The following is a 23363-nucleotide window of genomic DNA, read 5'->3' as shown; positions in this document are numbered from 1 at the left end:
ATCTACATACTGATTAGTTGGATGCAAGTATATCAAAGACCAAGCAACAGTTTGTCATAGTGTTATCGAAATTGTGATTTCTTGAAATCTCGAGAAATTGTAAAGTCCAGATCGAAGAAACGACGATAAGGAAGATACGTTCAATTTATCCCTGGAATTCCCTTTTTCGTCGCCACAATGTCAGAAAATAGAATTTGGTAGGGCAAATTTATTCATCCGTTATGTTGACAGGGGAAATCTCGTTGGTAATAGGAAAGGAGAAAGATACTCGAGTAATCGATAAATAATTGTAATTACGTAGCAGGAACTTAATAGCTAAGACATAGTTCTGGCTAATATATAATTGATAAAAATTGCCTGACCATTTAAATATATAGAGACTTATGAATATCAAGAATTACTAGCTAATAAAGTAGTAGGAAGAAACGACGAAGAAAATCTAAAGCGACATAAGAGAGATCGTTGGAGTTTAAGTAAGCGAAATGGTCGTAGAAAAAAGATCAATGAATGTATGTGCACTGTTAGGGATTTAGCGTCGTACGATTGAAACAGCTAACCATACAACGTACGATTGGTGTTCGGCTAGTAATAGTTCTTTTGGATGGAAAATTAAGTTGAAATTTCCGGAGAATAAATTGATTGAAAAAAAAAAAAAAAAATGACAAACGGAATGTTGCGCTAACGCAATGTCGGTGCTCGCCGGGTTAAATTTCGTGTCATCTAGCGGTGCTGTCACAGGACTAGACAAATTTGTTATATTCATATATACTGTGAGAATGAAAATACGTAGAAGCTGATAAAAAGCGCTACATTGGAAAATAAGAACGCGCCAATACTTTTGCAGCTTCTCACCGAGTTGCAAGAATTCCAAGATCAGATCGGATTATCTCGAAACAGATTAGAGCACGGAGAGTGCACTTCCAAAAATCGGATCGGAGGTAGTTGGCTAGAGGTTGGAGAAGTCTGAAGAACGTAGGATTTCCGGCATACATTTTCTCTCGTTTCTTTCGTTCCTCTACCCTCGTTTCTTTTATCCAACCGTCTTTCTTCGTACGTAAATGACTTAAGCCTCTCAGAAGGCAAATCGATCAGCCAGCCTTTTCACGAAGTTATCAGTTTCACGTTATCCAGATACATAATTAGAATTTGAAGACGTAGAAAGGGAAATGTAATTTTCATAAATTCACTTTAAGTAAAGGAACATCACGGACGCTTGTAAATTCGAAGGGAAATATCGAAACATGGTATTTTTGATTGTCATTCTCTCGTGCGATTCAATTTGCGCAGCTGATCAGCGTGACTCGTGAGCGACTCGTATCACGAAGAGAAGCGGAGCGAGTGAAGGAATTGTTTGGAGAATGTCGGCTCTGTTCAGCGATACAGTGTTTACGAAAGCGTCGAAGGGAGATACTAAGTTATTATATTTCACGAGCAGTCTTTGTCTCCGTGAAATTCAACAATAAGCCTCTTATCAGCGAGCTACTTGGCGAAAAGAAACGCGTGTCGATGATCACGTTTAAAGAAAGCCGAGCGAAAACGTTTCCTGAAGATATATATTCCGGTAAAAGTTAGTATTTTCACGGTGTGGAGGGAATTTTTAAAAAACCAGTTCTTGAAAGGTTGATCGTTCGATACGCATGGTAAAATTCACCTTCATCCAACAGTGTGACGTGTACGAACAGCGTGCCGGAGTCAACAAGTTGTTCAGCCGGACCACCCCTTCCCCCAACTAAATCCCACTTCCTATAATTAATAAACGTCATGTATCGTGGCAGTGCCGAGCAATTTAGATCAGAGTCGATGCGTCGCATCAAGACCTCTCGTCGGTCGGTTGATTTTCAAAGCGTATTTCAATTTTTGTTTCTCCCTTCGTTATTGATTCGCGTCTCGCGCCTTTTATTTACCAGTCAATTACATTCGCCAGGATTTTATTGGCCGTCTTGCACCTGACGTTTCATCGTGCGTTTTGTCGATTTTGTGTCCAGATCAACCGTCCCCACCTGCCCGCCCCCTCCCCCTTCAACCGTCCGCTCGTCGACTCGAACCAGACGGTGGCGCGCTATTTATTATATTTTTTGACGCTCGTTCGTAGAATAACTAAGGGGAAATCTGTCGGAAAATTGCAAATCGAAGGGAAAAGAAACGCGTCGCGCGACGAAACACACGTACATACATAGATAACGCGTAAACGTATCGGTAGTTCGTATAGGTATAAACGGCATTGTCATTTTGCGTGGTAGCTCCGTGCATCGGTCGCGTATAGCTTTGCAGCATTCCTATACCCCCAGCCCCTACAAGGGTCAACGTCCTTTTGCCTTTCGACGAAGCAATGGAGGAAATATTAATTTCAAGGTTTTTTGTCGAGCTTTCCCGGCCATGCTTCCTCCGATATTGGCAAAAGCGGAACCGAGGAAGAGTTCGCGGCAGGCCGGGACATTAATTTGCAAAGTCGTAAACAAGACGGCTGCTGTCGATACTTTTAATAAAATGCTAGTAATTAAATTGTGCGGGGGATCGGTAATGGTCGAACCGGTCCGGATCGAAGGACGTGCCCGGAGAACGTACGGAGCCGAGTGGTCGTCGGTTGAAAGGTAATATCGAACTCGTATTTTAGGTAGACGAGAGGTAGGTGGTGGTCGAGTCTAGGGAGTAAAAAAAAAGGGAAAGGAAAGAAGAGCAGAGGGGTCGTAGGGGAAAGAAACAAAAAAGGTCTGGTGAAAACAAAAAGGAATCCGCGTCTTTGGGAGTAGTGTGTTAGTTAACCCCCACTCGCTCTCTTTCTCTCTCTCTCTCTCTCTCTTTCTTTCTTTCTCTCTTTCTCTCTCTCGAGGGTGTCCGCTCGCGACAACTCATCCCTGCCGCCCCACTTCGCTGCACTTCCCTCACCCGATTCCCCACACCGCCACCTTCTACCTTCCTTTCGCTCTCTCTCTGTTCCATCTTTCGTGTCCTTTCTCCTCCTCCGGCTTCCTATCTCCTCGTTTCTGAAATTTTTGAATATCCGATCAATAGGTAGCTGCTCGCAGAGAAAAAAGGAGCCGAGGTGGGGAGGTATCGGATGGGTACTGCTGGAACTCCACCACCACCCCTATCCTCGCGATTCGTCGCGCTCTTCGAGACCGAGACATATCCGTTTTTTCTCCGAGAACGTCCGACCGATCTCTCGCTCCCACGATTAATTGCCGAGGTAGCACTCGTTCCGCGAGTACATACCACCCTCCGGTACGTCGTCCTATACCCTCGACTCTATTTCTTTTCTACCACCGGCTGTATACGATAGCCGCGTTCTATCCTTAAGAGATATCGACGAGCTACCGATGGAAGGGTATAACGTCACAGCTTGGCCGTGGTCTGTTTAAAAATTTGCCAGCCGTTTCGCGGTATAAGCGCCTCCGGACCGTCTACCCTCGAGCGTCTCATGAAAATATTATTTTTCAAAAGTTGCTGTCTCGATGGTGGCCGGTCTTAGCGTGGTCTTAGAAGCCACGCGAATACGAAATCAGCCACCTGCCACGCTTCCATGCTCTAGCTATTATAGTTATTCTTATATACCAAGTAGCGGACAGTGAAATTGGACTATAACCAATTCATACTCGAATCACCCGCCACGCGACCCGTCCGCCCTTTTTAAACTCCGATGCTATCTTTCGCGGTGTTGAACCGAACGCCGATTATTAACGCGTTCAGTTCGACACGCGACATCGCCCGGTGTTCCGCAGAGCGTCGAGGAAAGAGAAAAAGAAAAAGAGTGGCGCGGGGGTTGGAGACTGGCTGAGGCTAGGCACTTTCAAACTTTGAACGCCGTCGTCGCGTAAGCCACGCATTTTCATTTACCAAAAACGCGAAGCATAATAAGGGGGAAGATAAAAGTAAGCGTCAAAGCGGTAGAAGCGAGCACGCGGAACCCTCGAGGGGTTCCCCCGGAAAACGAATCCGCGAAACACGAACGGCGGTCGGGCGATGCAGCGGCGCGGGTGCAACGACTCTGCTGCAACCGGCTGCAACGTTGTCGAACGGCGCGCTTTTCATACCACCAGCCATCCAGTCATCGTCTTTACGCTAGGCTTACAGCGGTGCAGGAGGGGGGGGGGCAGGGGGAGAGCGGGCCATGTTTCGAAGCGTTTTATAATTGAGATCGTGGTGGTAACCGGGGGAGGCACAGCACGCGGTCTCCCGCCACCGGGAGAGGACGGGGGATCGATAGCATTTTTTTTCGGGGTAGGAACCCAGACGTACGTAGACTACGTACGTGGAGCGAAGGTGGCCGACGAGAAGGGGCTCGAATCGTGTGACACATCCACGCACAGCGACTGATATACCGTGCTACGTCGCCAGTTATGTACGTACGAGGGAACAGCCGGTAGAAAGGGGGTAGGAGGTGTACGACTGCGGACCGCTGGCTGGCAGGGTAGGAAAGTGGGCAGAGAGGGAGAGAGAACGGGCCTGGAGGGTCGCTCCGGCAGGCTTGCTTTTCGACAAAGAGGCGACGACGCTTTTTTATAATTGCGTTTTTAATTTGATGGATTCTTTGATGCGTTTCGTCGTATACTCGAGCGTGCGCGGAAGAGCGACCGATGGAGAGAAAAAGAGAGGAACCAGGGAGACGGGAAGGAGAGAAGGACGCGGACGCGTATGGAAGTGTTGGCATACGTGTACCGTAGGGGCGAAGGGTAGGGAATGGCAGGGAAGGGAAGGGAAGGGAAGAGAAGGGAAGAGAAGAGAAAGAAAGTGGAAAAAAGAGGAAGGAAAAGGGACGGACCGAACGATAGAAGCGAAACAGAAAAAGAGAGGAACACGGCGGCGTCCACGAGAGTTTTTTTCTGGCCCAGCACGAAGCCCTCTTTTCCTTTAACCACTCTTTCGCAATCCGTATAACGCGCACACATCTTCGTCTTCGTCGCACCAGCGTGGCGAGAAACCGAGCTTTCCATATCGTACGTACATACGTAGATGTACGTTGTGTATATAACCACGTGCCTACTTCGTCTTTTCCCTCCTTCTTTAGTCCGTTATACGCGTCTGTCTCTTTTTCTAAATTTTCTCTTCTACTCGTCCGGTCGAAGGGCTGTTTCGCTAAATTAATTTCAATTCCGTTTGCCACGCGCACTTCCGTTCTGCTAGATTTTCCAACCCCCTGACAATTTTTCCCTCTGTCCTGGCGAACGCAACCTGTCTTTCTGAGATTATTGGTCGCATCAAGAGAGAAGCAAGATGGAACGAAGTTGTCTTCTCCGGTATCGCACCGATGACATTCGTCGTGTGTGTCGTAAAGTTTCGATTTCGACTCTATTGTATAATCGTTTACCGACTAATATTAGTATACTATGACTATATTAGTGACTCGACAAGTTGTAAATTACAGCTTATAGACTTCTCCGTCCTCTTTTACGATTTTACATTAAATAGGATAATCGAATGACTCCGTAATTCATTCGTGAACTTGTATTCGTTTTATTATCACGTTTGTTATTATCTTTTACAAATTTACTAATAACGATAATAACTCGTAATCGAATCGATAAGAAGATACGAAATTGGTTTTGATAGGTTTTTCACCTCCTTTTCGAGCTTCCTTTCGTGGATCGAAGGACTTTCGAAAACAAGAGGAGAACTCGTTCGAGTAGTTAACGACATGGTAAACTAGCATAATGTGATCTGAATTTGCCGCAACGTGATACAGATTTAGACTTAAATCCAGTGTACCAACGCATTGACCTCATTCGACGACGTATAAGGATCAAGCGAACAAACAAAGCGAATTGAGCTGGTTCATCCGATGACGTATGGAGGTGGTAGAAAATTAGATCGCTATAGCTCATTAATGATCGCTCGGACGTGAAATAGCACCGTGATAATTTAATCGTTTCCTCGGGATTAATCGTTGACCGTTTTACTTGATGAATTTTTCAAAAGCGCGCGCACGCTCATAACTTTATGACGTTTCGATCGTGGTTTCGCCTCTAATGACATCAGCCTGCCTTTCGTTTTGAAACGACACGATTCGCAGCACGAGCTTTGAGCACGCGTATTTAACTCAGCAATGTGAGCAGTCACGCGTTTTCGAGTTTTTCGAACAGCGTTGGAGAGCACGCGGATGCAGCGGAACGATTTTTATTGCATTTCGCAGCGTGGAATCCCAGCTGGAAATTGCGTCCAGTGAAACGTTTTGTTTTACAACGTTCTCTATCCTCTCTCTCTCTCTCCCTCTCCCTCCTATGCTTGTATTCACTGAACAGATTTTTTACGCTTTTTCCCAGCAACTCGTTTTCACAGAGGACATCATCGCAATCATCGGGTTCAGATCGAGTCGAAAATTGAGATTATCCTATTCACGCGGCGAAACTTTTAATGCGTTCGATCGCATTTCATCCGTCTACCAAAGTGAGATTAAATCAATCGTCGTGCTATTGTCGCTCGGATGGCATTTCAGGCAAAGACAAGAGGAATTCTCTGCCCTCTTTAGTTCAAATGTTCTACCTACTGTTTGGAACCTCAAGGAAGCTGCAGTTTTTTCGTAAACGTTTTTCATAATATCACCTTCTAATAATTAATTAAAATTTGAAAGAGGAATACATAAAGATGGAGCGTAATTTTTCAAATAGAATACCTAGTCTCATTTATCACGAAATCGTATATCAAACAGGTCGTGGTTACGTTAGAAAAATAATTAATTTGGGGCGTATTTCATCCACTGATGATTAATCTGCAAAGGGTTAATGTATCGTAAGACCAGCATCTCACATTGATGGAAAAGCTGTGTATGTAAACTAATATGTGTTCAGCTAAAAGACACATACTACTCTCCTTGGTTAAATGGTTAAATCATTTACCGTTTCGAGACTGAGAAAGACTTCAGTACTATAATTTTCTTTGTACCGCCTTTCCTTCTCTTCGCTTAGTTTAAAATATTTAGTTATTGTTGTTTCGTAACGGTCTGTCTGGTTTAACTATATTTAAGAGCTGAAAAGATACGAGGAATTAGAAATGTCTCGACGTATCTTAAAAAGTGGAGAAATGTTAGATAGGATACTTTAACAATGTCCTGAGAATTTGGATTTAGTCAGGTGTCTCAAGCCTTAAAAGCATTGTCTCTGCACTTTCATAATTAATTAAGTTATAACTTTATTCTATGGCGTGGTACGTTTTCGTTCCTTGAAGAAATACGGTGAATTTTTTATAACAATAAATATGGAACATAATATTTTATAGAAACCAGTAGTGGTCTGCTGAAAACGTCGTCCTTCTACATTTCCTTCAAAAGTGGAAAAAATTATACCATTCAAAAGCTTCAACGCTTTTAGACACGTTTTACGAACGGATTATGTATGCTGTGAGAAACATTTTGAAATTTCGTTAATCCCGTTACGGGACTCGACTATCGTGATTACATTGGTCAAATTTGTGACAAATATATACATGAAAATTACAAGATATCTAATACAAACATACTTTTTCGCAAAGATCGCGAAGCTATTAAAATTCAATTATCTTTAACACTTATTATACGTAGATATATTTCATATGATTATTCGTACTGTATTCCAATTTTTTACTAAACGCGTCTTCGATAATAATAAATATCGTGCAATTTCTATGTACTGTATAATATTCTCAGATTGCCTTGAAATATTACCAATGCAATCGCGATACTTCTATCTGCCTACCAGTAAATGAAATTACAAACACATTCTGATAGCACATGTTGCATAATAGAAGCATAAAAATTGCCTAGAGTAAACGTTGAAACACTTTCACCAGCCAATATAGTATGTCTGTACATACGTGATTTGTTCAACACACACGTTAAACGTCGACCGCATTGTATCGACGCGCCGTGCAAATCCTTCGCGCAGCTGTAGCAAAGTCGGACGCGGTGCAAAGTTTCCATCGGCTATTTAACAATCGACGACATCTGCGACACTCGATGAATCCTCGGATCTTCCATGGCCAGTGACCGACACAAAAAGTGCAGGGCAATGGAAAATGTAATTAAAGACGGGGAAGTCAGCAGCGTGATCGTGGGTCGCAGATATTTATTGCGTTCTGGCCCTAAGAGATACGGGCTAAATCTCACGCCGTCGTTTTATACGGGGAAGAAAATGGCGTCTGAAGTGTTAGGGGTCGTATCCCTTTTACTCTGCGAGTCGGTATGAGCAGCAAGAGTCGGCGAAGGTGTCCAAAGTGTGTTCGTAACCGTAGAGCAGTAGAATAAGAAAAAGGTGTACAGAGGAGGAGAAAGTGGTGTGTGTGACTGTGTGTAAGCGAGCGAGCGCGCGCGCGCGAGAGAGAGAGAGAGAGAGAGAGAGGAAGGTGAGAGAAACGGGAGCCTAAATTTAGTAGACATCCAAAGTATAGTCATGGAAGCGTGCAAAGAGAAGGAGAGAGCGAGTTCGAGGAGAAACGACGAGGAGCATCACAGTGGCGAGAGGAGATTCACGGAGAGAACGGGGTGGGGTAACTCTGTGCTTTGGTGGCAACGGTTTAGGGTAGCAAAAGGAGGATACCAGAGGGTGGAAGCGGCGGCGGGCGGGAGGAGGGGGAGCGGAACGAACTGTTGCTTCCCCGAGAACCATGTCGTGCTGGTACTTCTAACACAGGATTCTCGAGAGCCTCCAAACAGGATTTAAGCGTTCTCACCGGCCACGAGGAGTATCTCTTCCAGTATTCCATACAATTTCCCTCAAAACGTTCCTCGATTCTGTACCTCCTCTTTGTTGTTGCCTCGCGCGTTCTCGTTTCAGATCTACAAAATTAGTATATCTTGTGTGTTTTCAAAAGCGGTCCAACGGAGACCACTTTTCGCACAGACGCCGATTGCATGCGGGCCAAAGTGTATACTTTGTATATACGCACGGGTAAATCGGATTTTTTGACATTGTTAATGGCAGAGCACTCGATCGATGCTTAGTTTACATAATTTCATCAATTTTACGCACACTTTGTTTCGTCGAGTTAACCAATTTGCCAAATAAACGGCTTACGTGGTATGCAGAGAAATAAAAAAAAAAAAGAAAGAATTAAAGAGGAAATGAACGTGATTCCTACTCGGTGATCACTAGGTTGTTCGACGGATTGGTCTATATCTGTGGATAAGAAGAAAGTTGCAAACGAACGTGTCGGAACTCGAGGGAAGAAAAGACCTACCTATATAGCCTTCTGTGCATCCCTGTTACTTATTACTCCCTTTAACTTCGCGGCTGTATTTTCCACGCTCTCTGGGAGTTGCCTCGTGTCAGTAAATCAGACAACCGAGTCAGGCATCGGACTAAAGCCGCTCTCTCGAAATGCAGAATTTCGACGATCCACGTAGAATATTTCGCAAAGAATAATACAATTAATATATTAGATTTAAAGTACGAGTGGACTAGTCGTGTCGACGACTCGATTGAATTACTTTGAAACCAATTGCTCAGATGTCTATCGTACGTTAAAAAATGTCAGATATGTAGGTATATGGTGATATAGCACACGTATAGGTATAGATATACATGTAACGTGATAGGTGAGCATCGTACAGATTCTGTGCCAGAATTTAAAAATCTTTGCAAACCCGAACACGATTTCGGGGGTGCAGCCAACCGTTCATCGTTCACAGATTCGATCAAAAGAGGTCGAGCGCGACGAGGGTTTCGTGGTCAATTGTGTCACCCTCTCTAAAACAACCGGACCAGAATCTAGCTCGCACATTAATGTTTCTTTTTCCGTAAAAAGTCAGTTGCTTCGTAAAAAGAATTTTTCCGCTCTCGCGCATCGTCCTTCCACGGTGTTCGGTCAAATTGAAAGTCAACGGTATCCCGGTGGAAGAACCGTTCCGCGAGGCGATTCAAAGAGCACAGGTGGCCTTTAAATATGAGCGTCGTGGAACGTACGAAAAACTCGGGGTGCGAAAGCAAGGGAGGACCGGCGAAGTGCGTGTGTGGCCCGGAGGGTGGCGGCGTCAGCGGAGGTACGGGGCGAGGTGGATGGAGGACACTGGACCGGAGAGAAAAGAAGGAGACGTGACGAGGAAGAGAGCAAGAGAGTAAGCGGGGTGGTGTCGGTAAGGGAAAGAAGAAAAAGAGGCCGTGAACGAGTATGCGTGAGAGGATATACGCGTGGTCGTATGTGAGCCGAGGGGGAAGAAAAAGAGGGACGAAGACGAAGAGAAAAGAATAGAGGAGGAAGAAAGAGGAGGAGGCGAGGAAGGACGTAAAACAAAGTAACGACGAAATGCACTTCCCCCTTTACGCCGTCCCTGGCTCTCGCCCGGAGGGAAACGTCGAACGAAACGTTAAAAACTGGGAAGAGGAATGAGAGCGCGGGGTGCTAGGTGGTGGCTCGTCGGTCGGGAGGGTCGGTGGGCCCCGTGGAGGCGCAAGGCGGAGGGTTGAGGGTGGGTTTGCTGTGGCAGCCGGGCCACCCTGGAAGGGTGCCGGGAGGTTATGACAGCCGAGGTATTGAGCGGATCCTTCGTTAAAAAAACGAGAAGCACCGTGCTGAGGCGCGTGGAACAGAGACGGATACGGAACAGAGGGAGAGAAAAAGTGCAAGAGAAGGCGAGATAGCGAGAAAGAGAAAACGAAAGCCGTGCGAGGGACCGAGAGTGAGCGGGGAAGAAAGACGAAAAAGGAGATAGAGAAAAGAGGAGCAGTCGAGGTAGATGGAGAAAGAGAGTGCACGACTGCCGCCGCCGCCGCCGCCGCCGCCGCCGCCACCGCCGCCACCGCTGCCCCGCCGCCACCGTCGCCGCTGTTGCTGCTGCCGCTAGAACCGCCGGTGGAGGTGGTCCAAGGGGTGAGACCAAGTAACCGAATCCAACGCACCCTTGCCTCGCGCCCATTGCCTCCCCCAGCAGAGAAAAAACCGAGTGCACCATCTCCCCCACTTCTCTCCTCCACCTCATCCTCCACCTTTTCCATCTCCTCCTCTACCATCTCCATCTCCACCTCCTCATCCTCATCCTCGTCCTCATCCTCATCCTCATCCTCCTTCTCGACCGCCCCTGACTGCTCTTCCTGAAGCAGTCCTACACTCTGCCCTCCCCACCGCCACGCTTCTCTATCTTCCTCCCTCGTCATCGAGTTTCTTCCGCCACGAAAAAAATACTTCAACTTCGAATGACGTTACGAGCGACCTCCGATCGAACGCGACGAATCCTTGCGCGCTCCTCGACAGTCACGCGCCAACGACTTCGCGACTACTTATTAACTTTTACCATTCTGGCCGAGGGTACTCGTTACAACGATCGATATATCCTAATCACGAGTCTAATTAACCAGAAATCGATTGGAAGGAATTTCAGTCGGATCGATCCGATTCTTTCAATTACTCTTCGTCCAACGATTATCCGTGAAATTCCAGTTTTATCATCCGTATTTCGATTAACAACGATCCACAAAATTCCGATCTGTCTTCTATGTTCCAAATCTTCTACCGAATAGCCTACTATTAACTATAAGATCTTATCGATCGTCCGAGAGTGGGTGGTTTTGGGAAACGACGCGCCCCATTTGCAACAATGCCAACGATGATCTACGATCGGCCGAATTGTAAGCGTTGTACCTTTCCACGATTATCAGAAAGTACGTTGAAATCGCGATTACGTCGGTTTGAAATCGACAAGTCCGCATAGTGCAAGGCCATTGCAGAGATGTAGAAAAGAAAACATGGATAGTAGAAATGGCCGTGTGGATGTACTTAAAGAAGAGAGAAAGAGAAGGACGGTGAGATAGTGAGGGAAGATGGGACAGGGGAATCGAGACCGTTTGTTCGTCGACGGAAATGCAGGCTGGACACGGAACGACGGAAAACGAAGCGAGTGTGTGCGAAGCACTCCCCGGATTCGCGTAATGGGAAAATCGATTAGGAACCGAGCGAGTAAGGTGACCGTCCAAGATGTACAGATACACCAAGAAGAGTTGTTAGCTCTTCTACATCCGCGGAATTAAACGAGTCGTGAAAAAATAATTTTTCGAATTCGATCGGCCGATCGAACGGCTACTACGAAAGGTTATTTAAATTCCCAAACGTATAACCACGATTAAAATGCTTATTCGCTGAAAAATCTTAGGACATTCATCGTACTTCGTTCGTTATCGACGAGTTGTATCGTAATGACCCATCTAACTTCGTATTTTATAGAGAAAGCACCTGTACTGCAAACGTATTAACTATTTTATTTAAAAATCCGTGCAATTTGATGTTCTTAAACCACGTGAAATATCGAAATTTTATTAAAGAAGAAGTCCCAAGATATTCGAACGCAAGCGTATGTAATTAGAAATAGAAAAGAGGAAGAAACGAAAGGAAGATAAACGTCGAAATCGAAAGGTCGAACAAAGAAATACTTAATATGGCAAAACTCGAGCATCTTAGAACTCCGACCACTTCAAGGTACTCTGAGAGTCTAGTCACTTTTCCCTCGCCCAGCATGCCTGCGAAGGTTCAATGACATCGGTAGAAGCTCCCGTACACGTACACAGAGGCGCACCGAGCTGAAAGTGGAACGCGTAGCAAAAGCGTTCGCTTTTTTTTTTCTAACGATTGGGAACGGTTGAGGGGAGATAGAGAGATTATGGGAAACTACCGGTGGAATTTCCCTAATTACTCGAGTACCACTACCAAAACGTCAACGAAATTTCAAGTTCTTTTTTTTTTTTCTTTTCTCTTTCGAGCAGCGGATGCTTGTGAAAGTTTAACGACGCCGACGAAAACTTGGATGCATCCTCACGCGACCCTCGGAAAATGTGGAACAAACGTGTAGAACTGCAGAACAGAAAGTGCCGTATGTTTCATCGATATTGTTCGTATAGGCTTACCTAGCACGAGTATCCAATCGATCTTCCAGCGTCAGTGATATCGCCGTACTAGCCCACGGCTAGCTTCTATTCATCGAACGGCGTCCATGCGCGAGTGGAATATCAACACAGAGAATCAAACGCTTTTAACGAATGCTGCCGCTCCGATTTTGATCACCTACACCGTATGTGTCATATCAACGAAATACTATCGATCTTCCGCCTCCTGACAAGTAGATGAAGATCGATCCCGACCCTGTCCGCTGGCAACCTCAAGTCTCGCTACCTCGTGTTTATTACAGAATTTACGATCAGATAGAACATTTACATTACAAAAAAAAAAAAAGAGAGAACATCGCTGGAATCTTTTCGTTAAAGTTTCTACGAAACGAGGGAGGCTAGGAACATCGTTTAATTGCCGTGCAATCTCGTCCACGTTGTTAAGATTAGAATAAGATGTGCATGACATATGTACTAGAAGTTACATTTCGAAGCCACCTAACTATTCTCTTTGTTCTTGTATGTGAGCACGCGCTATTCCGCTCGTGTCGTCCGCTAGCACGTGTAGCCGAGAGTTACTCGAAAGTTTGTTGGTAGAAAAGCGAACGAAAAGAAAGGGAAAACCTTGTTGCGAGAGAGAGAGAGAGAGAGAGAAAATGGGCCCGCGTGGGAAAAGGTGGAATAGAGAAACGCAAATTAGGTGATGTTTGATTTTCGGCGACGAAGAGGAAGTTAGGCGCGTGAGTAGGGCGGATATCTCGACAACAAAGGCGATGGAGCGAAGGAGTTTCGCGATGAACGTAAGAGAATCAAGGGGCTGGCAAGGTAGGACACGGGGGCGCAAAGGGGGGGCCGAGGATAGAGGGAACCGAGAAGGAAGGAGGTGAACGGTGGTCGAGAGGGGAATAGGGCAAGTAGAAAGGACGAGGGTGTCCGCGGGGGCGGATGAAAGGACGCTTACCAGCTACTACCTATTGATCGCCAATTCTTTTTCTCTTGTTGCATATTAGGCGCACTCTGCCTCCTCTCTCTTTCTCTCGGCGGTACGCTCTCCCACCCCCTTGCAGGCGTAGAACGCGCGAATCCGCCCCTATAGCTACCCTCCGACCACCCTGCGCGCCTCTTCCTCTTCCCCTTTCTCCTGCCCCCTCGCCACCCTCCATCCTCCTACCCTTCCTGCCCATATCGCGTCACCGCGCGAGAGTGCGAGTCTCCCCTACTACCTTTCCTACCTACACCATCGGCCCTGACGTTCTTCTTACCGGCAATGTTTCATTTCGAGTAGCGGCACCCTTTCTGTTTCGGGGTGGGGCCAGCACCCATCGCTCCTTACACGCAGGTGTCGCGAGAACCTTTGTCTATCTCGAATGCTCGTCCGATTTCTCGAGCAACCGTGATCAGGATCGAACAGTGTCTCGATCGTTTCGGTCGTTCATCGATCGTGAAAGGAATCTAACCGATCGAGAGATCGAGAGATCGATCGATCGTGTCTATAGATAAAGCGATGTTATATTACCATGGTATCGGGGGAAGGATAACGAAGATTGCGAAATTTGTGTTACAGGTAACGTTCGATCGAGTAGCGGTTTCCTCGAAAGGAGGCCGGACGAGAGGATCGGAGGGGTGAGCGTGAACGGCGAAATCGGTTGAAGCGAAAGAAAGCCGAAAGAGGAAGTAAAAGGCAGGACTTGCCGGCGGCGACAGACTGCACTCTCGCACCGTTCAGGGCGCAAGCGTGCACGTATGTTGTGCGTTTCTGTGCCCTAACCCTGTCTCAACACGAGAGAGTAGTCGTTTCTCGGCGTTCTCATCCCTACTCCAGCAACATCGCCGCCGTTGCCGCCACCGTTATCGCCACCGCCACCGCCGCCGTTACCGCTACCGCTACCGCCACCGCCACCGTCACCGACGCTGCTATCGGCTCACCATCCCTCCAACGTTTGCAAAGAAGCACCGCCATAGCCGACGTAACGACGACGACGACGACGACGACGACGACAACGACGAACACCAACAACAACAACAACACGAGGACGACGACGACGACGACGACAACGACGACGGCAACAAAGAAGTATAGAAGGAGAAGGAAGACGAAGACAAGAACGTTGACGAAAATCGCCACCGCCAACACTAAATTGACCATCGGGCTTCCATCATCGGCCCTCGAACATTTTGCCCGGTCTTGGTGCACGTTACGCCACGCGTGACGTCATATCCAGCGTGCACGTTAGAGCGCCAGTGTGCACTACCTTCTTCCCTCGTATCCTGCTCGCGCACGCCTTAAGTCGACGGCGCGCGTCCAACGACGAAGAAACATTGGACGAACTACGACGAACGGAATCGAAAGGAGCAGCGGATCGAGAAAGTCGATCGATCGAACGTTGAGACAGGAGCAAGGGAAACAGAAGGAAGAGCAGGAGGTGGAGGAGGACGAGGACGAGGACGGGAACGACAACGGCGACGACGACGACAACGACGACGAGGACGTGGACGGAGGACGGCCGGTGGCGTGGGGGGTGGACATCCACGCGGGAACTCGAGGCAGGCGCACCCGGCCGGCACGCACACACATTCATTCTAAGATGTGATTTCAAAAATGGCGGATTGCCCCTATGCCCGTTGCATACAGGAACGCAGACACATCCGACGGGAGCTGCTGCGATGGACAAAGAATATGGTCTTCGTAGTCGGTGAGTTAAATTGCGACCAACGGTTTCATCCCTCTCTAGGTCGCGAACCCTGCGATCGGAGAGCACGCATCGAACCTATTTCTTAACATTTTTCTCTTTAATCTCGAACCATAATTTTTGAATAGCTGATAATTATATAATCGTTACGTTCTATGGCAATCTATATACAGATGTTAGAGATGATTCGTACGATCATGTTGACTCACGTTTCGAATCTCACATGCTGGTGACTCTCCGAATATGTCAAGGATATATAGATACAATAACAGAGTCGAGCATCTATGTGTGATGCAGGAAAGAGAGAGAGAGAGAGAGATGAGGCTGCGAAGGGTGGGGTGAGTCTGGGGTTTGAGTGGCGAGAGGATGAGGGCGGGAACGGGAGGCAGAGGGGTCAAAGAGGGGAAGAGGGAAAGATAGAAAGAGAGAGAACGAACGCCGGTGGTGAGACCTGTTGCGAACCCGAAACGCCGAATCCTGGTTGACTGTGAGCCAGGCGTGACTCCTACTCGTGTCCGTACGTTCAACAGGGTGGTTGCACGTTGTCGAGAAACAGAGCAATATTTCGCGCGTATATCTCTCCGAGGGTTGCTAAATTCTACAATATTTCACCTCTCTGTACAATTTTCATGAAATAACACCTCTCCCGGCGTCGTGCCACAGATAAGGCTAAACTTCCCAGTTGCGAATTTTAATCTTTGCTCCATTTACGAGTTCGTTTTCGGACTACGAACGGACGAAAATGGGGATCTTGTACGCGTGAATGTGCAATTATCAAAAAACAGACTGTATTCTTAATTATGTTCGCAGATATATCTTTTTTTTTCAAATCTGTTTACACCTAAAAACGAGTATTTCGAAAAGTTGGAAATTAGAAAATATTCCGCGGAAAATTGTCGATTTTGTTTTCGATTAGACGGTCGTGAGACGGACGAAAAAGAAGTATAGCGTCGCTCTCGTGCGGCAGCCCCTCTCCGCGAAAGCCGCCTCGGGCAGCGCCGACACCATCGCACCCGCGACAGCTTCTACGTAAGAGAGTAAGGCGCGCAGAGAATACTGCACAAGCTGCGTGCCTTGACCACAGACAACCGAGCGATCCCGGCCGCCGCCCGAAACCTTCTTTTCTTCTTCTTACTACCTCCCTTCTTTCTCCTTCTCCCTTTTCCCTCTTCCCGATCCGCATCCCTCTATTGCCCGCTCGTCGCTTACGCCCCCACCATTATTCTCCTACTCCCCCTTCGCTCCCTCCTTCTTCCGCCTTTGGGTTAGTCCGTCAAGAGAAGAGTTCTGCTACTCGTAGAAGGCGCGTTTCCACGCGCGCCGCTGTTGCGTGCACTCGCCGTTACGCTTCTTCCTCCACTTTCGTAACCTCACCCTACGTCCCCCTTTTTCCTTCTCCTCCGCCACCTTGCGGCCCCCTCGCGACCCCTCCGTTACCTTTATTCCCCCATCAGACTAGCTTCGTTGTCCCTACTACCTCTTCTCTCGTTCGCGTCTCTCCTCATTTCGGAACGCAGCTGCCGCTGGTGGTCGAGAAATTTTCGCGAGTCCTTCCCAACCCCCTCGATCCTTCCACCTCGCCCGACCCTCCCCGACCCTCTCCCAACTCTTACACCCGCCCTTCGATTTCTTCCCAAACCCCTGGTATTTCCACTTTTTTCTTCGCGATCGGTTCTCCTCCTCTGTCGGCCGCCGAAGATTCTAAAAAGCAAGGTGGTAGTGGCTCGTTGCCGAGAAAAGGAGAAAGAGAAAGCGGAAACGCGGGGTGTAGGAGAGCGCGAGGAAGAGCTGCGTATGTGCGCGTTAGACCTCTGCCGGCGTACTCCTCTCGAGACTTCCATGATCTTCGGAGATCAACCAGTAAGCGTTCGGGAAAGGGTGACGAAGGATAGCAGCAGGCTTTTGAAATTCACGAGTGCCTCTATTTCTCACATCCCGCACCAGTAGCGCTCTTTCTTTGGTGGTGCAACGTGGCCTGATACAGAGAGATAGAGTCGTCGAGTGTTCCGTAGGACCGTGAAAGAAATTCATGGTGTCAGTGTCGTCGTCGTCGTCGTCATCGTGGTTCAGTGTCGTCGATTATGCTCCGAGATATCAAGATGTTGCTCCACGCTCTTGCGACTTCGCTGTGAACCGACCGCGATCGTTCTGCCTCACGCGAGCAACCGCTATCGCGACCTGTTACGTTGCACGTGTTGCTTGAACGTGTACGCGCGGCGATCGATGCCGAGGGTTTTGAAAATTTTCGAGTACGGAAAGTGGTCGTAACTGGTAATCTACGTCGAACGGATTAATCACGCGTGATCGTTGCGTGCGTCTCGAACCGGAGATAATGAAGCGATGCCATTTTCCATCGATTCGAATCTTCGGATCGATGCTGGACGTGACATCGGGCCGCGAGATTTTTGCACGTCGCGATTAAGAACGGTAAGGATGCCGATTCGCCGTGGCTGTATTCTCGCGAGGACGTCGCACAACCACACGACACGGGAGATTACCAGGAACAAGAGGATCGACGTGTAGAGTACGTATATACAGAGTGAAAATATTTGCAGACAGATCTGCAGCTCTGACAGATAGGTACGCCACGTGTACTCGCTCGGAGAGCATTTGTTGACGCTCGTTGCTGATGCATTCAAACTAGAGAAGTATATGTACAACATACATATCGAATGAAAATCCCCGTTGTGATGTACACCGTCGAAAATTAAAATGGAACGTTAAAAATTTTGTACGTAACACGATCGAGCCGGGGTAGGCCTATGAAAATTCGTGCTGATCGACGCGAGATACAATGAGACAGAGAGAGGGAGAGAGAGAGAGAGGGAGAGAGAGATTTGTTTTTCCATCAAATTGAAAACAAAAAATTCGACGGCCGAAAGTTTATTTGCTCTCCCTATTGCTCGTTACATTGTGCAAGATAAACGAATACTTTGCAAGGGTACAATTTTCCGCTCGCCTATTCCGTTCTTTTTTTCCCATTGTACCATACCCATACCCGTACCACCGGTTTTCTCGAAAACGCTCGCCTCCAAGGCGCAAGGGAGGAAAGGACCGAGAATGGCGAAGAGGGATGAGGAGGTAGGAAAAGCAGGAGTGTTCGGGTGGGTGCAGTTACTGCTGATCGTTAAAAGGCGCATAAAAAAAAAAGGTCGTGAGAGGGGGAGGCGAGAGGAAGCAGCGCGAGAAGTAACAATAAAAATTCGTGGGCATTCGTGTTTCGTCGCCGAGATAGGAACGAGACGTTCAAGGGGGTGAAACGGCAAGGGAACGAGGAGAAGGAGGTGGTGGAGGAGGAGGAGGAGGAGGAGGAGAGAATGAAGGCGAAGGAGGAGAAGGAGGAGAAGGAAGGAGGAGGAGAAGAAGGAGTCGGTGGAGGAAAGGGAGGAGTAAGGGGTATGGTGGAGGGTCAGGGGTGATCAGGGCGAGGAAGATGGGAGGGTGCAGTGGCGACGGGTGTCGGTGCAGGCGCAGCGAGGGTGGCGGGTAGCGAGACTCCGAGGGTGGAAGTGGAGGATGGGTATGGCGGAGCAGGGTGCGTAATGAAACGATATTGAGTAGCCGTGGTAGGGAGGCTGGTGACGAAGGGTGGGGGTCGTCTTCAGCCCTCTCCGTCGATTGACCTCGCTTCGACGAGGCGAAGCAAGCCGCGCGCGGAGGGGTGAGACGAAGTGAGACGAGGCGAATACGAACGGTGGGGGTGAGTGGCCCACAGGGGCGGACGTGGCGAGAAGGGTGGTTCGGTGGGGGATGAAATGCCGAGCGATCCTACGTGGCCTACCAGGAAGGGAGACCCAAGTTAAATTGACGAAAATGACGCGGCACCTTCTTTTTGTCTTTATCTACTCTTCGCCGGGCGATGCAACGCCTTGGAACGCCTCCCGAAAAACTTCAAAGCGGCATTAGTGCTCGAAAGCACGACCTAACGAACCGCGCTCGAGAGAGAACCGGCAAAAGGACGACTTTGTGGTTACTGCGTGGAATGCCACTCTATCAAACGACCCGACGACTCGATATTCAATGTGAGTTTTACTCGTCCGTGTCGTTTGATATTATTCTTATTTGCTGTATCGACTGTACGCCGACGCGTTTTCTTCACACCGATTCGTGCGATGCCTACACAGAGAAATTATTTTTCCAAGCATCCTTTTGGTCTCGCTAACGCGGCCGCGATCAAATTTCCCCTTGTTAATTTTTCATTCCAAGTGGGAATATTTTGTTACGGTAATATCGGGCGTAAAGCGCAAACTTTGCGCATATTAATATTTTATAAAATATTTTTCGCCATGTGTAAATGAGCCCAGGCATCGCGTGTAAACAATTTCGAAAATTACCAACGAACCGTGTCGAGCTGTTTTTTAAAACGTGGAAAATGAGTTAATACTCAGATGGAAGCGCATAATAATCCATTAAATGATCACATGCCCTGTCAGATAATTACGAAGCTTGACAGAAATTAATATCAATAAACGATATTAATGATCATTCTCCTTGTAAAATATAACGGACGTGTTGCAGCGAGTAGTCGATTTTAGTTGTAAAATTCATATTGTACACCGGTAATTTTGTCCCCTTTGTACTTGATAAATTATCTCTTTCGCGATACAATTTCTTTTTCGTTTTATCAGTTTTGTCTACCAGTTATCTGTCCCATGTATTATTTAAATCGTGCTGTGCAACAGCGCAAGTAGCTTCCACAGAACGGTCTATATGGTTCAGACATATTTTATTACGATTGTCAAGATTTTTAAGTACCTACCGATTCAATTATTTTCACTTTTCTGTCCGAATTTTATATTTATCTTGTACAAAATAAACGAAACGATAAAGAACATGCAACAAATTCGTAACGAAAGCATGTATAGTATTTACAATTATGTGGATATTTGGCTCCGTTGGTTACACTTGTTAGCTGCATTCGTTGGTTGCATTCGTAGGTTAGTTCAATTGCAGATATACCTTGTGTATTTCCTCATAAGATCCGCTTTTACCCGTCATAAATCAGGAAAGTAGGCCTTACAGGCAATTTTGACCGATTTATGAAAGTTTCGATCGATAATGCACTAAGTAACAAAACAACGATTATTTTCTTCTCTTTCGTTCCTATTACTTTGCATCCTAGTTTTTAAGACGTGTGGTCCCCGGACACTAATTCACCGGCCATTACATTCGACACGATCGTAATTCGCGAAATTTAGCAATGACTTAAAAAACCAGCCGAAACTGAAGAAATCTTTCGTTTTACACTGTTCCCGATAATCCATAAGCGGTTTTTAGAAAAACAAATTGCAAACACATAAAAAGGTCAATAGCACTACAAACGATGTACGTATAAAACGTGACGATTGAAATCCGAACGAATCGTCTACTAGTTTCCTAAAGTGTCCTCTATGAGTCAGCACTTTCGTGGTCTTAAGACAGAACCGCCTAATCTGTCGGTAATTTAACGTATGGTCACATGGGTAACTGTGTTTAGTTTCGAAGCATAAGTAATCTTGGCTTAGGGGCTTCATTTAGTGTTAAGTTAACCATATAACAGTATAATCGAATAAAGAAATATTTAGTACGGACAGTTTCACAGCTATGTAATTATTTCGTTATTTATATTTCGGTAAAATCTCTATCACCAGGATCACTAGCTGATGATGTATGTATAAGTAAATTGACAAGTTACAAGTCATAGGTTAGAAAATATTTTTTTATCGTTTCATAATTTTTCTTCAGTTAAGATGATCGGATGACCTGCAGTTTCATTTGCTTTATTAGTCAACCTGTTCCTGTATGTGGTACGCAAGACTATGAATATTGGTAATTCGTAATTTGTGACTTGTAAACCAATTGTGCTAGCCGATCTATAGATACAGAAATACGTCCATTCAACCTCTCATAGGCAACGAAGTCTAACAACTTCGTTAATAGATTCGCCGGTATAATAATATTTAAAATGTGAAATTTACAGTACCTATACTTTATAGCACATATTCGACAACTTGCTCGAGTTTCTCGTCTGTTACACTGTGAAAGTATCAAAGATCAATTGAATTATAAAATATTTCCGATTTAGGAATTAGAACCAGTGAAATACAGAATACACGCTGTGGACTGCCTATGAAATTATTAATAATATCGAATAATACAATCAACCTGTCCAAGTGAAACGCGTGGATTGTCCTGAAAACGCTTGCCTTTTTTTCCGTCGGCGAGCAATAAATTTATAGATTTCCCGTTAAATGGCACAATTTGCGAAACGGCCCGTTAGATCTACTAGTAAAAAAACTGGGAACGTTAATCCGATAACGGATGGCGACGGTGATCTGTTGCATTTTAATCTGTCTTTTTGGATCGGCCATCGAATTTCATCCGCACAAAGCTCTGCTTTACCGCGACGTCAAAATGACGATATTAGTTGATACAAGTGTATGTCCACACCCATTGTCAACGTTATCGCGTGTGCATGTGTCTCTGCGCACGCCTGCACGTTGCGAACGTGCAACGAACGTGGTATCTCCCACTGTTTCTCCATCGTGCGTCCTCGCTATTCTTGCTTTTCAATTTCTATTCTTATCTTATTTTCACTTGCATTTTTATCCCTGGAACTCCTTATCCGATTTATCTCCCTTTCTCTTTTATTTTCGGTTATTCTTCGTATCTCTTCGTTCTCGTATTCGGTTATACAGTGGTTTACCTTAGCATTTCAACGATACTAGAAACTTTATATATATATATATATATATATATATATATATATATATATATATATATACTATACGAAACACTTGAACAGTCAATTATTCAATATATTAATAAGCCGCAATATGTACCGAGACCATCTGTTACACTAATTGTACGTCTGAGATTACTATTGATACTGTGTATTAATTTTCCATTAAGCGTATGTTTGCGGCAAGCAAGTCTTGTAAATTATACATTTTCGGCTTGCTTTCTAATTTTACTATTATAATCACGATAGTCGTGTTTAACGTTAACACACAACGTACACAATATATTCATAAAAAGATTACTTGGTAAGCGTTTGAATACTTTCATGAGCCACTGCATATCGTTCTTCTTTTTTTAGCTCGTAATACTTCCTGTACGCTGACTATTGTCATTTCTGTCCTCACGTTTAGATCTCTCTCTCTCTCTCTTTCTCTGTCGTCGTTCGTTTCTCTCTCTCTCTCTCTCTCTTTTATATGTCGCACCTTTCGTCGCTGGGACGCAACCCGTGTCTAAACACACATCATGATGATATTTCTTTCTAGTCCACATCGTTCGCTCGCTGTTCGTTTTCAGCGCCGCGTCGAAAACAGTAGTAGTTATACCTGCCTATTCTGATAGTAACAAAAATATTCGGATATAGAGACTCTTGAATAGAAACTCGATTTTATATTTTTACTCGCCCTTTTTCCCCCTTGCTTCTCTTTTTTTACATAACGGGTACTCTCGTTCGTAAGTGTAAGTGCGGCACATGCTAACTTTAAGCATAAAATAGCTTTGTAATAAAATCCGCAACATATAGGTATGATTTAATTTTCCATGCGACACAGGCGTTTGATAAGCATCGTATTCGTTTTATAATTACAACTGCGCGTTGACACAGTACACTAAAATTGGGAAGTACAAGATAAACTGATCTCTACGTAACTGTCTTCTGGTTCGCTACAAAGGAATAATATAGCGAACTAAAATAGAGCTGGAGTCAAAGCAATTACCAATACCATTGTCTTAAATATTTCTATGAGTTTTGCAGTAGGTATGTACGTTCTTTCGATTGAAATTAAAAACATCTGTATTATTCCATCGTTGATCGAATAGAGCGTTGCTTGCAAGTGTTGACTCATAGACGGCGTCGCATAATACATTTGGCGACAGATTTCGTTATCAAAATAATTAGGCA

At 46.0% G+C, this 23363-nt stretch overlaps 1 protein-coding gene across 6 annotated transcripts in view; it reads left to right on the top strand.

Moving 5' to 3' along the window:
- The window catches only part of Eip93F (Ecdysone-induced protein 93F), a 103737-nt gene that overhangs the window by 35425 nt on the left and 44949 nt on the right, over positions 1-23363 (top strand). For 4 of the 6 annotated variants that reach the window (XM_069122446.1, XM_069122447.1, XM_069122450.1 and 1 more), the window contains exon 2: positions 14341-15469. In XM_069122446.1, coding sequence (XP_068978547.1) covers positions 15376-15469 — 94 coding nt within the window. In that variant the 5' untranslated portion in view covers positions 14341-15375. Of the gene's footprint in view, positions 1-14340; positions 15470-17873; positions 17991-21006; positions 21114-21190; positions 21275-23363 lie in introns of those variants that run through there. The other 2 variants (XM_069122448.1, XM_069122449.1) reach the window with 2 other exon arrangements.

The sequence above is a fragment of the Bombus flavifrons genome, chromosome 10 (genome assembly GCF_040668555.2).
Source record: "Bombus flavifrons isolate JBK064 chromosome 10, iyBomFlav1_principal, whole genome shotgun sequence".
In the NCBI taxonomy this organism is placed as follows: Eukaryota; Metazoa; Arthropoda; class Insecta; order Hymenoptera; family Apidae; genus Bombus; species Bombus flavifrons.
Note: the sequence above shows the minus strand (reverse complement) of the source record. Positions and strands in the feature narration are given on the sequence as shown.